This window comes from Petaurus breviceps, unplaced genomic scaffold, assembly GCF_028583685.1.
Source record: "Petaurus breviceps papuanus isolate PSGF00001 unplaced genomic scaffold, PetGlider_PUasm1.0 90397, whole genome shotgun sequence".
In the NCBI taxonomy this organism is placed as follows: domain Eukaryota; kingdom Metazoa; phylum Chordata; class Mammalia; order Diprotodontia; family Petauridae; genus Petaurus; species Petaurus breviceps.
The window spans coordinates 1,310,298-1,321,848 of record NW_027187239.1 but is presented as its reverse complement, the minus strand read 5'-3'; the positions used below and the strand labels follow the sequence as shown (position 1 = coordinate 1,321,848).

The window sequence follows — 11,551 nt, the reverse complement described above, 5'->3', positions numbered from 1 at the left end:
ATCAGAATGTGGATGTTTTGCACCAACGGTGTCCAGTTCTGACTTGGGGGAGGGCTCGTAAGCTGCAGGTGGGGCATTGGGCTGGCAAAGACCCTGCAAGGTCATCTAGTCCAGCCCCCTGACTTGACAGGACTTCTAGGCCTGTGGTGCCTTTGTTCAAGGCCCTCTGGTTCCAGTCTAGCACGTCTCCCCTGTATGACCATCTACCCACTAGTCTTTCCTCTCTGTTTTTATCTTGACTAAAATTGTTGCTCTCTTCCTGAACACCAGTTTGGGTCTTTCAAAAAGCAGCTGCCTCTATTTGTCCTAAAATTCGTCTTTTCCAGCCCCTACCCCAAAGCCCTGGAGCTGCTCTGGTCAAAAGTTTGCCTGAACCAAGGCCGATCTCGAGGCCATTAGAGCACAGAGCTCCAAGGATAAAAAGGTTTTCATGCCGTGTCTCCCAGAATGCCAGAGGGAGTGGTCCCTGGGGCTGCCAATAATCGGGACCCTCCCCAAACCAAAAAATCCTCCAAGTCAATAGACGTTTCTTGTAGTCAGTACTGACCTAGAGCCCTGCTTAGGGCTGGCACAAAATTAGCTCACAGAAACAGGGATAAAGCCACGCTGTGCCCATGGTGCCTACATAGGCTCGGGGGTGTGTTATTGACTCTACCTGTCTCTGGGTTTTCAGCTATTGTCAGACACTACCTCTAGTTCTCCCTCTGCCAACATCTCCCTTATGTAGAATGGTTGCACTCTGAGTGGGTACCGTGCATGGTAAAAACAAGGCATGGGCCTCAAGCAGACCCAGAGGGAGTCTCAGCTCTGCCCCTGGGTGAGAAGTGACTAGCCTCCCGTCGTCATCCTTGATCTCTGCCCTCTTTGCGGAGGCTGCTGGAAGACCCAGGGGTGCTTGTCTGAGGGCAGAGTCCTCTATGGGATGGTGTCTCCTGGGGAGGAGGGAGCAGTGCAGTGAAGAACATGGCCTTCTACTTTTGCAGCCATTCTCCAGTTCTGCTTCCTTTTTGTGGCTCCCAGTGGGTGCTTGGCATGTTACAGCGTCTCACTTGGCCAATGGTGGTGAGAGTCCTAGAAGCAGTTTCCTTAAGCAGGTGGTGGGTACACTGGTGACCCCGACAGCCTCCATTATAGGAGTCTTGTATAAACTAGGCAGGAAAGGGGATGGATGTAACTGGGGCTAGGAGAAGAAAGAAACTGAGTGGAAAACAGGGCCAGAGCTAAAAGGCAGGCAGTGGCCTGGAGCCTGATGTTTGGTGGAAAGGAGCTGATAGGAAGTCTGAACAGAAGAGTTCAGGCTGACTAAGGTGGACTTATCCCCTGGGGGCACACATGGCCTTGTGAAGGTGGCTGTGCCCACGTAGCTCAGAGGGTGAGAGTCAGGTTAGGCTGAAGTGGAGCTTCAGGGGTGACTCCCTTCAAGTGCCAGGGAGCAGCCCTCGCTGGCAATCAGGGTGGAAGCAAAAGGAGCCACGTCTGACTGTCTGGAGAACCACAGCAATGGCTTTCTCTGAAGCACCCGGGAGCTGAGAGGCACCTTTGAGACCATCTAACCCAACCCCTTCCTCTTCCTGGAGGGGAAACTGAGGCTCAAAAGAGCCTGGCCACAGGCACGAAGGGATCTGAGACAGAACTGTCCTGAAGGCTGTCCTGAAAGCTTGGACCAACTGGTGGGAAGTGGGGTGGGGGGAGAGCCTGTCCTAATTAGTCTTTCAAGAATTGCAGTCTGAGATTTGAGCCCTCGGTTTACCAAGGCTGTGTTGCTTTCTCTGATTTGGGCGGTAGAAGCCCCAGAGGTGACCACGATGAGTGGGTGGACACTTGGGAAGTTTGAGTCACATTTTATAGCGCCCTTTTTAACGAGTGTTTTTGGTGAATTTAGCTGCCCTAGGACAGGCACTCAGCCTTCTCTGGCCTTATTCCCCAGAATATAAAACTAGGCGGCTCTAAGTAATAGTTGACATTTAATCTCACAAGCGGGGCTGTGTAGACAGCATCTATTTGATTGCTGACAGCCTTGGGAGGTATGAGACCCCCCAAGCGTGGTTAGTCCTTTCCTCCGGTGGTGCCCCTTCCTCATTAAAGATACGGATGCTGAACAGAGGGATTAGGTGACCTGCCCATAGTCACACAGCTAGGACAGGAGTCCAGATACCTTCAGTCACTACCATCCGTCAGTCAACAAGCCTAAACTATGCTTCCCCCTCCTCTGGGCCAGGTCTTGTGAAGATACAATCACTAATTCTCATTTCTGCCGATAGTTGTGGGGCAGCCGACAGACACGAATTGGGACTGTAATAGGTCGAGGTCACCAATGAAGGAAAAAGGCCTCGAGCATCCTTCCCCCACCCCACCCCTCCTCTAGCTTTCCTGGCAGACAGCCTTGCCCTGCTTTTGCTTTTGACTAACCTGCAGCATAAACTGGGGACAGCTAGAAGGCAGAGAGGAAAGGACCTGAAGTCAGGAAGACCCGAGTTCAAGTCTGGCCTCAGACACTTGCCAGGTCTGTGACCCTGGACAAGTCACCCAAGTGACTTCCTCATCTGTGAAATGGGGATCACCATAGCACCTCCCCATCCCCCCCCCCAGGGTAGTTGTGAGGATCAAAAGAGATTATACAGGTAAAATGCCTTGTCAGTCTTCCAGCAATATAAAAGCTCTCTTATTGCCGATAAGCTACTGGTAGGCGGCAGGAGTCCTGACTCTGAGGCTGGTGGTCTCTCTGATAGAGAAGATAAGCGACGCTGTAGCCACAATCTCTCAAGCACGCATTAAGAATTGGGGGTTATTTCATTTCTGCCTATGCAGTAGGCACATAATAAATGCACTAGGCTGGAAGGAAGGAGGGTGAGAAAGAGGCTTCCTGCCCGCCCATCTGGGGCTGTCCTGGGGCAGGGAGGCAAGCCTCAAGCTCCAGCCAGTTTTGAGAGAAGGCAGCGCTTGGTTTTGGGGCCGGGACTGTGCCCAGGACACAAAAGCAGCAGGGGCAGGGGAGAGTGGGCAGCACCAAGGACAAGTCTGATAAAGTGAGCTGGGTTTGGGAGCAGGGGGCCAAGAGAAAAGGCAGCCGTCCCCCAGAGTACAGCGGGTGCCCACACTGGGGCAGGAGAGGGATGGAGGCCTGCTATGCGAGTGGCCACAGAGTAGGAGCTGAGCTCCCCTGAATGCCAGCGCCCTTCACCCTGCCCTGGGTGCAGCTGGGAGGCGCGGCAGCCTTGACTGGTGGGAAAGGGGCAGGCTTGTGAGCATCCTGTCCCTGCTGCTGGCCTCTTTGCTCCACAGCTTCTCGTGTGACCTAAGCCACCACAGAATAAAGAAAACAGCCGAGTCAGGGGAGATGGGGGTGATAATCTTTGTGTGACAAGAGGCAGAGAGAGGACAAAACCACCTGGGCCTCTCCGTGGGGGAGGGGAAGGGGAGCTTCAGCATTCTCTTTGCTCTCTTCTCTTGGGCAAGGGTGCAGGGGCACCTTGGGAACCCCCCCCCCTTCTCCCTCTTCTCCAGCCACCCCCAACAACCCAAGCCCTGGCCTGTCTGGAGCAAGGCCTGCCTCTGGGGGCCAGCCTCCCGTGCCTCTGCTCTGCCACAAACCCCACTTGTTACACAGAGCTGGACACTACAAGATAGCAGACCAGGGTCAGGGCGTGTTCTATGCGATGGACATGAAACAGCCGTCCTTTGAATCCAAACTTCACAGAATGAACGAAGTGTATTTGTATCGATTCTGTGAGGTTTGGATTTAAAGGGCAGCACTTGAGGACCTAGAGGGCAACATGTGGCCTCGAGGCTGCAGGTTCCCCACCCCTGTACTGGACCTTGTGCTGGTCAGTCCATACCTCAGCTCTAATTCTGTGTACTGTGCTTTAGAAATGGCATTGGGAACCTGGGGTATGACTGGAGGGCCATCAGAACCAGGAAAGGGTCTGGGGCCAGGCAGTCCAAAGGATGGGGGACTTTTAGCCCAGAGATGTAGGGGAGGCCCAGATTTTAGGGCTGGGAAAGACCTCGGCGGTTGTCTGGTGAGATCTCATTTGGCTGCTGAGGAAGGCGAGGCCCAGAGAGCAGTGACCAGCTCAGGACCAAAGCATCACCAAGTAGTGGGGTGCAATGGCTGTTTCCCTGCTGAATGCAGGGTGGACACATGCAAGGGGGCTTAAGGTTGTTTTGGGCCCAAGAAGTCAGAACCAGGAGCCATCGGTGAGAGGGGCACAGGCTGGTCCGTGCCCTGGGGAAGTGGAGCATGCTGCCTGGGGAGGTTGGGGGACAGGTTTGGGGCTGTCCAGTCCACTAAGGGACCAGGCTGCCTGGGAAGGACCAGCCCTGGCTCCGATTCCACCGTGTAGGCCTGTCGCCCTCTTGTGGGCATATTAGGATATAACCCCCCAGAGCTGAGAACTATCACACTGGTTTGAGATTAGGAACCCAGGTCAGGACTAAGGATGGGAAGGCGGAGGTGAGGGGCAGAGCTGACCAGCAATGGATGCAGTTTCCTGCATGGAGCCTGGATGGGACCAAGCGAGGGGGAGAAGGAGGCAGGTCATTTTGACCAAAAGGACCCATGAAGAAAGGTTCTGTCTGATGCTTTCAACAGTCTGATTGCCAGAGAACCCACCAGAGCCTAGCACTGATTCCTGGGTCTGGAGGATCCCTGCCTGCTTTAGTACAAATGGCCAAGACAAAACCCTGAGCTCTCTTAAGGGGTCAGCACGTATACAGTGGCCCAGGATTATCAGCCAAAGTGAGATGGGTGATGACCACTCAATGGGCACTGCGTAGTGCAGTGCAAGGCCGGGAAGACCCGAGTTTGTATCCTGCGTGGGCCACTTTCCTGTTGCTAGCCTGGCAAGTCACTTAAACCCAGCCAGTTTCTCCATTCTTAAATTGGGAACGGCACCTGATTCACAGGCTGACTGGATCAAATAACCTGTGGAAGGCACTTTGAAACCCTTAAAGCCACTAAATGCTGGCTGTGTTGGGGCATCTGTGGGGTTTGGCAGAGGGCGCTGGACTGGGGTGTCAGAAAGCCTTAGACTCCAATACTGCCCCCAACAATCACTACTCTGTGAGCCTTGGCAAGTCAATGAAAATCTCCACTAGCCCTTTCTTCATGTCAAGTGGCCTAACGACAGTCTGTCACCGAGCTCTTGAATCGAATGTCAGAGACCAAGCGCTATGCTAGCCTTAAGAGGCATTAGACAAATATTTATTATTGGGCTGTTTATTTTCTTGGGTGGTTGAAAGTATGGGAAAGTAGGATCCCACAGATCTAAGGCCTGGAGAGATGGCTCAAGAACAAGCGTTTGGTCCCAAAGCATCAGCATCCAGAGCCGTCCTGGCCTGCAGGGCCTAGTTACAGAATCCCAGGGGATGCTGGGAAGGCACCTACCTGCAGAATGCAAAGTGCAGGACCAGGTCAGGAGGGACATGGGTTCGAATGCCCCCTCTGACATTAGCTGTATGAGGCCAGCCAAGTCATTCCAGGTTCTATTTACTGAGCAATGGGATTAAGATTTACTGAGAGATGGCTAGGTGGTGCAGTGAATACAGCACCAGCCCTGGAGTCAGGAGGACCCGAGTTCAAATCCAGCCTCAGAGACACTTGACACACTTAATAGCTGTGTGACTTTGAGGAAGCCACCTAACCCCAATTGCCCTCCAAAAACAAACAAAAAAATTTACTATGAGATTTCTCCCCAAGGTGGATGTCTCAGGCCCTGCCAAGGCCCTCTCTGGGAAGAAGCATTTCCTTTCTGCCCAACTCCGCCTGAGAAGTCAGGCATTAAAAGCCAGAGTCAGTTCCTGCACATGACGGTTAGCCTGGGTCACCTATAAGTTAGGCCAGGGCTCTTTGGAGGAACACAATAGCTACCTTCAATTAATTAAATTGCTTTTATGTGGAGGAGAGATTCTTCTGGGTGGGCAAGGCAGGCGGGGGAGAGGAAAGGGCAGAGGGTTATGTGCCCTCTCAGAGGCCTTTGAGCAGAGCTTGACAGCCATGTCACATGAAGTTACAGTGTGGCTTCCTGCAGGGCATGGCTCGGGCTCCCGGTCAGTGAGGTCCCCTGCAGGTGTCAGACTCTGTATTCACACGGAGGCAGAAAAGAAGGCCTGGAGCTGGGGGATGAGCCATGGAGGTCTCGTGTCTACTGAAGGCCATCCCTGGTAGCCCCAGGACCACTCCTTCAATGCTTGGAGAGCTACCAAGGGGCCGGGGTAGGAAGCATTAGACCCTCTTCCCCCTGACCATGACAACCCAACCCTCTCTGCTGCTAATCTGCACCCTCCTCCCCAAGGGAAGTTTGGGGCCTTTCTAACAAGCGTTTCAGCTATAGAATCAAGAAAACATTCGTTTATTTTTTTTAATGAAACTAGATCACTGCTTACAAAAACCTGCACGAGCTCCTGTGCCCTCCCTCTCTGCTCAGCCTCCCCCAGGAGCCAAAGCACACTGTATGTGGAACAGGCCGAGAGTCCCAAATCATTTCTATTGGGTCCCCGTGCCCCTTCTGCGGTGCCTCCGGGGCAATGGCTCATTATAGCAACCTCATCCATCTTCACTGAGGGTGCCCGGAGGTGGCAGCCCAAGGCAGGGCCACCCACGCCTCCAGGACAGTCGACACTGGCCAAGGCCAATATTCAGACCAGAGTGAAATGATGTGAGTGTCCCTTCCCAAATTCCTCCCCCCCTTCCCTCAGTCTCTCCCCTTCCCACCCCCCACCCCTAATGCTACCCACTACGGAGACAAGGCCTCAGTTGTTCTGGAGGGGATGGGGTCTACAGGCTGTAGAACTTGAGGCTCCTGTCCATGCCAGTCGAAGCGATGAACTTGGCGTGGTGCCCAAAGGCCACCCCCGTGGTCAGGCCACTGTGCTCTGAGGGGAGAGAAGATGCCCATTAACACCAGTGCAGTGTCACCAGGGGCTGGGAACACAAGGGCACCGCAAACAGTCCTCTCCTTAGAGGATATGATCTTCCACTCCCAGAACTGTCCCACAATGGCAGAGGCCAACACACAACACAAGCCATGCGCTCTGACCGCCAGAAGTCTGGATGAGAAAAATCTTTGCACCAAGGTTTATACCCAAGACACAAAACAAAGCAGCTCAAGAGCAAGACCAAAAAGTGCCCCTGTGGATGGGGGGCAGAAGAGGGTGAACAAAGGGCTCCCACCTGGGCTTTTTTCACCTCACCCCAGCAAACTGGGGCAGAAGGTGGTAGCAATGGTCTGGGCTGGAGGAACAGGCATTGTTGATGGAGCTGGGCACTGTCCATAAGCCCTTATTAAAGCCTTCTCTGTGCCAGGCAGCAAAGAAAAGCAACACCAGCCCCGCCCTCAAGAGGCTCACAATCTAATGAAGAAGGCAAGAGGCAGGCGACTGTGGACAGAGAAGAGCCGGCCTAACTCTTCTGAAAGCAGTCTGCAGAGACACCCACAGGCTCTGACCTGAGAGCTACTGCTAGGGTTACATGGCCAGGGGGGCCTGGGGGGTGGGAGCCCAGGGGGTCAGGGAGGTCGAGGGGCCAGGTGCAGAATCAAGATCCTTTCACCAGAATCTCCTGTGATGGGGAGCAGACAAAGCAGAAGCCTTTGGGCTGTGCTGGGAGAAGCAGTGGAGAACAGAGGCTAGAGAAGCCTGGACAGACCCCCATGAGCCTATCTCTACCTTTGTCAAGCTCTGGCTTCGTCCCTTCTCTGCCCCCGACAGGCAGGGCCTGGCCTCCAGGGAGTCTTCCCAGAGCTCTCCCGGCCTCCAGGGGGCCATCACCCCCCTCCAGCCCACCCTCCACCCAGGAGGCGACAAAGAACTTCCTACCTGTGAAGTGGAGGATTTCTGTCCACTGTTTGCAGATGTAGATCTGAACATCAGTGCCTCCCAGGGCCAAGTAGGTGCCGCTCTGGTCGAAGATCAGTGACTTCACCTGCCACAGAGACAGGGAGACAATCAGGCTGGGAGGGCGGGGGACGTTGGTTGAAGAGAGTAGAACGAGGTTCCGGCTCAAGACAGGGACGAAGACACCCACCAACCCACCTCAAAGTTGTTATCCAGCTGCAACGTCTTGAAATTCTTGAGTTTGCGAAGATCCCAGAGTTTGACAGATGAATCATCGGCTGCAGTAGCCAAATAATAACCATTCTCTGAGAAGGCGATGCTGGTGATGGGGCCAGAGTGTCCAGGGAAATTGGCCACATTAGTGCGTTCCTGCAGAAAGAGGAGAGAAGACAAGCTAGCCAGAGGCACTTCTTGGTGTCTGACCACAGGAAAGGAAGCCTTGTACACAACAAAAGGATCGCCTCGGCCATCTCTCCATCAACGCCCACCATGGCTGCCAGGGACACTAACAGCACTGGACTCCAGGTCTCCCTCCTACCTTCAGGTCCCAGATCTTGATTTGAGAGTCCATGGTCCCTGTCCCAAAAATGAGCCCATCAGGATGGAACTGGGCACAGGTGAGAGCTGCAGAGGTAAAGGAAAACAAACTGAGTCCGTGCCTGTCAGGCCATGAGGAAGGGAAAGGAGAGAACTGTCAGGCCTTCTGGGTCACTTACCGCAACCCGAAGTCTCATCGGTGACCTTGGTGAGCACTCGTCCTGTCTGGATGTCTGAGAAAGCCCAGTACTGTAGACAAACACAGACAACCAAGCAAAGGTGAAGAGCCTGGGAGACACAAGAACCATGGAGACGGAGGGAGCTCCATGATTTAACATCACCCCAAAAGGCAAGGTTTTCACTGGTTGTGGCCACAGGGTTCCAAGGAGCTGAGCTTTCTCTGGCTCCCCAATGATTCTGAAGAGGAACTCACCTGATCATCAGAAGAGCTCAGAAGATAATCGCCTGTGGCATGAAGACTGAGGCCTGTCACGGCACTCTCATGTGCCCGGACAACTTGCACACAAGAGGCATTGGGTACCGACCAAATACGGATGGTAGCATCCGGGGAAGCAGAAAACACTAAATCCTGGGGAGGAAGAAAGGAGACAAAAACTAGAAGTAAACAAGACGGACAGAATATGAGACTGATGAATGGAAACCAGGACCGGCTACAAGCCTGGGCCCGTCTGTGAGCTCTGCCCATTGGCTCACCCCACTTCCCCAGGTTCGAGGAATATTCTGGGTATTTTGCCGCCTCCTGCCTTTCTGGTCTTCATGCTGCTGCCTGAAGAGCTTCCTGACTTGCTGCTCTCACTCTGTCACTAGTCAGACGCCACCAGGGGACTCCCAGTGTCCCGAGCTCCTCAGCAACGTGACTCCCACTATTTTCCAGCCTTAGTTTGTGCCCCTCCCCTTCACGTGTCTTACGTCTGGCCAAACTGTGGCTCTCCTCTGTGCCTCCTCTCCACTGCCCCCAGGACCATGCCTGCTCTCTCTCAGTTATCTTCTGTGCAGCTGGAAGCAGCCCCCGAGTCCCATCTACCCTTGCACTCCCACAGCCCAAGTCTGGGCTCAGAACCAAAAAGGCCACGCTGCTATCTAGTGGCAGAGGCAGGAAAGGGCAGGCCAATGCTGAGATTTTGTTTCATCTTTGGCTTTCCCCTAAGTTTCCATGAACAGGACACACTGTGATGAAAGGTCATTAATGATCCTTCCTACAGATTGCATACAACAAGTCTCAAGGAGAACATGAGGCCATCCAGACCAGCATTAGGGTCCACTCAACCGTGCCCCCAGCCACCGCTCCTAGTAATTTAAAGGACCCAAATTCCACAATCAACTTCTAAAGGGAGTTTAGTTAAATCAAAGAACTAAGGACAAGCATCAACATATTCACTGACAAGAGTCTCACTGAACTAAAGCTAGGAAGTTCCCAAGTTCAACTCCTCCCATCTGCTCCATTTTACTTATGAGGAAACTGAGGCCCACAGGTGATACAACTCGCCCAAAGTAACCCAGGAAGCAAGAAGAGGCAGAATTAGAACCCAGAGCTATTCCTCAACAGACTGTCTTGCCTCCTAGCCTGGAGTGTCCGTTAGATAGAGGTTAGGGCAGTGACACACAGGGGACACTACAGCACTGGGCAGCTTCATTCACGCTGTCTACCGAGGGTGGCCCAGCAGAGAGCAGACTGGTTATTCTCCCATGTGTGAGATGATAAAGATGTTTCCCCATCAGAGTTTGGCCTCTTGAGCCTGTAAAACGCTCCCCAGGAGTGCGCTGGGTGGTGGCACACTGAAGGGGAACAAGGGACACACTCACAGGGAGTTCTCATGGGAACTCAACAAGCCCTTCCCCAACTCAGGACTAAGTAACCTCTGCAGGTCCTTCCAGGCCTACAAGCTGGAAGCCTCCAAGTAAAACCCAGTCCAATGATGGGTCCTCTGATTGACCTCTGACCTTCATAGTGACCTAGCCCACCAGCATCCTGGTAAGCATGGCCCATGGAAGTAACTTCCAGGCAACCAAGGCCCACAAAGCTGCTCCCAAGAGATGCTCAGAAAACAACAGCCTCACCTGGGATGGATGGAACACCACGCTGGTAACCTTCTTGGCGTGGCCTTTGAGCGTGGCCAGAATCTGCTCTGAACTCTTGTCAAAGACGACAACGTTTTTATCCGCCCCTCCTGAAAATGACCCCCATTCAAAGAACTGTCAAGGAAGGACCCCAGGACAGTCTCCCTCAGCCCAGGGCCCCCACCCTCCAGAAGCCCCTCAGGAACATGAAGGGGTGAGGGCCCAGCCACTTACCGGTGAGGATCTTGGTGGTGTCCGAGGGGCAGAGGTCTAAGGCAAGGATCCCTGGGATGCTGGCACTGTGCAGCCCCTTTACAGAGAGAAGACTGGCTCACCAATCCAAGCTTAACCAAGCTTGTTCCTGGAGCTAGAGCCTGATCCCAGGCCAGGGGGACAAGTGTGGTTTCTGTTCCCCCTTCACTGCCCTGTGACTCAAAGCCTGTTCTCACTTATCTTCCTCCAAATGCCCTCCTTGACTGAAAGTCAGGGATTTCTCATTCTGCTCTCAGGCACGGACCTTACCAAGGGGTAAAAGTGGTCTGAAACGAGTAGACTGGGTGTAAACCACTCTTCTCAAAGACAACTGCCCCTCCCACCGTGAACATTTGCCACCTCCATGCAGGAGGCCCAGGGTCTGGTATATTTCCACCAAGACCCCAGCATTCCATCTCCCTAAAAGGACAGATGGGCATGAGCAGGAGACCCTTCTACTGAAGGACTGGACACGAGGCAGAAGCAGAGAGATCTGGTTCCCAGGGGTTACAAGAAAATACCATCATAGGGCCCTGGGGTCCAGCTTGGAGGTGGGCCACTCACCACATGGGATGCCACCTGCCGATATTTGCTGAGCTCCTCTGGCTTCACCAGCTCCTCTGGCACTGTCTTCCCCCTCTGACAAAGATAATAGCCCCAGAGGCATGCTGGTGAGTGGAGACAAAGGTCCTTCCTGAGCCCCCTCCCTCCAAGGTACCAAATTCTCCTAGGTGCCCATCTCCAGTGGGCAGGACTCACCTTTTTACGCTCCGTAGTGAGCACTGTTGCTTTGTCTTGAAGCTGGAAAGAGAGCAAAGGACCATAAAATTCAGATTAGAGACCCAAGTGC

The 11,551-nt window shown here is 53.7% G+C and overlaps 1 protein-coding gene across 2 annotated transcripts in view; it reads right to left on the bottom strand.

Annotated features, from left to right (window-relative positions):
- Positions 1-6,345: 6,345 nt before the first annotated feature.
- The window catches only part of PRPF19 (pre-mRNA processing factor 19), a 353,360-nt gene continuing 348,154 nt past the window's right edge, over positions 6,346-11,551 (bottom strand). For both annotated transcript variants that reach the window (XM_069108564.1, XM_069108563.1), the window contains 10 exons: positions 11,461-11,502; positions 11,266-11,340; positions 10,684-10,759; positions 10,450-10,559; positions 8,804-8,959; positions 8,550-8,619; positions 8,372-8,457; positions 8,032-8,202; positions 7,816-7,921; positions 6,346-6,873 (listed from right to left, as the gene is read on the bottom strand). In XM_069108564.1, coding sequence (XP_068964665.1) covers positions 6,776-6,873; positions 7,816-7,921; positions 8,032-8,202; positions 8,372-8,457; positions 8,550-8,619; positions 8,804-8,959; positions 10,450-10,559; positions 10,684-10,759; positions 11,266-11,340; positions 11,461-11,502 — 990 coding nt within the window. In that variant the 3' untranslated portion in view covers positions 6,346-6,775. The remainder of the gene's footprint in view (positions 6,874-7,815; positions 7,922-8,031; positions 8,203-8,371; positions 8,458-8,549; positions 8,620-8,803; positions 8,960-10,449; positions 10,560-10,683; positions 10,760-11,265; positions 11,341-11,460; positions 11,503-11,551) is intronic.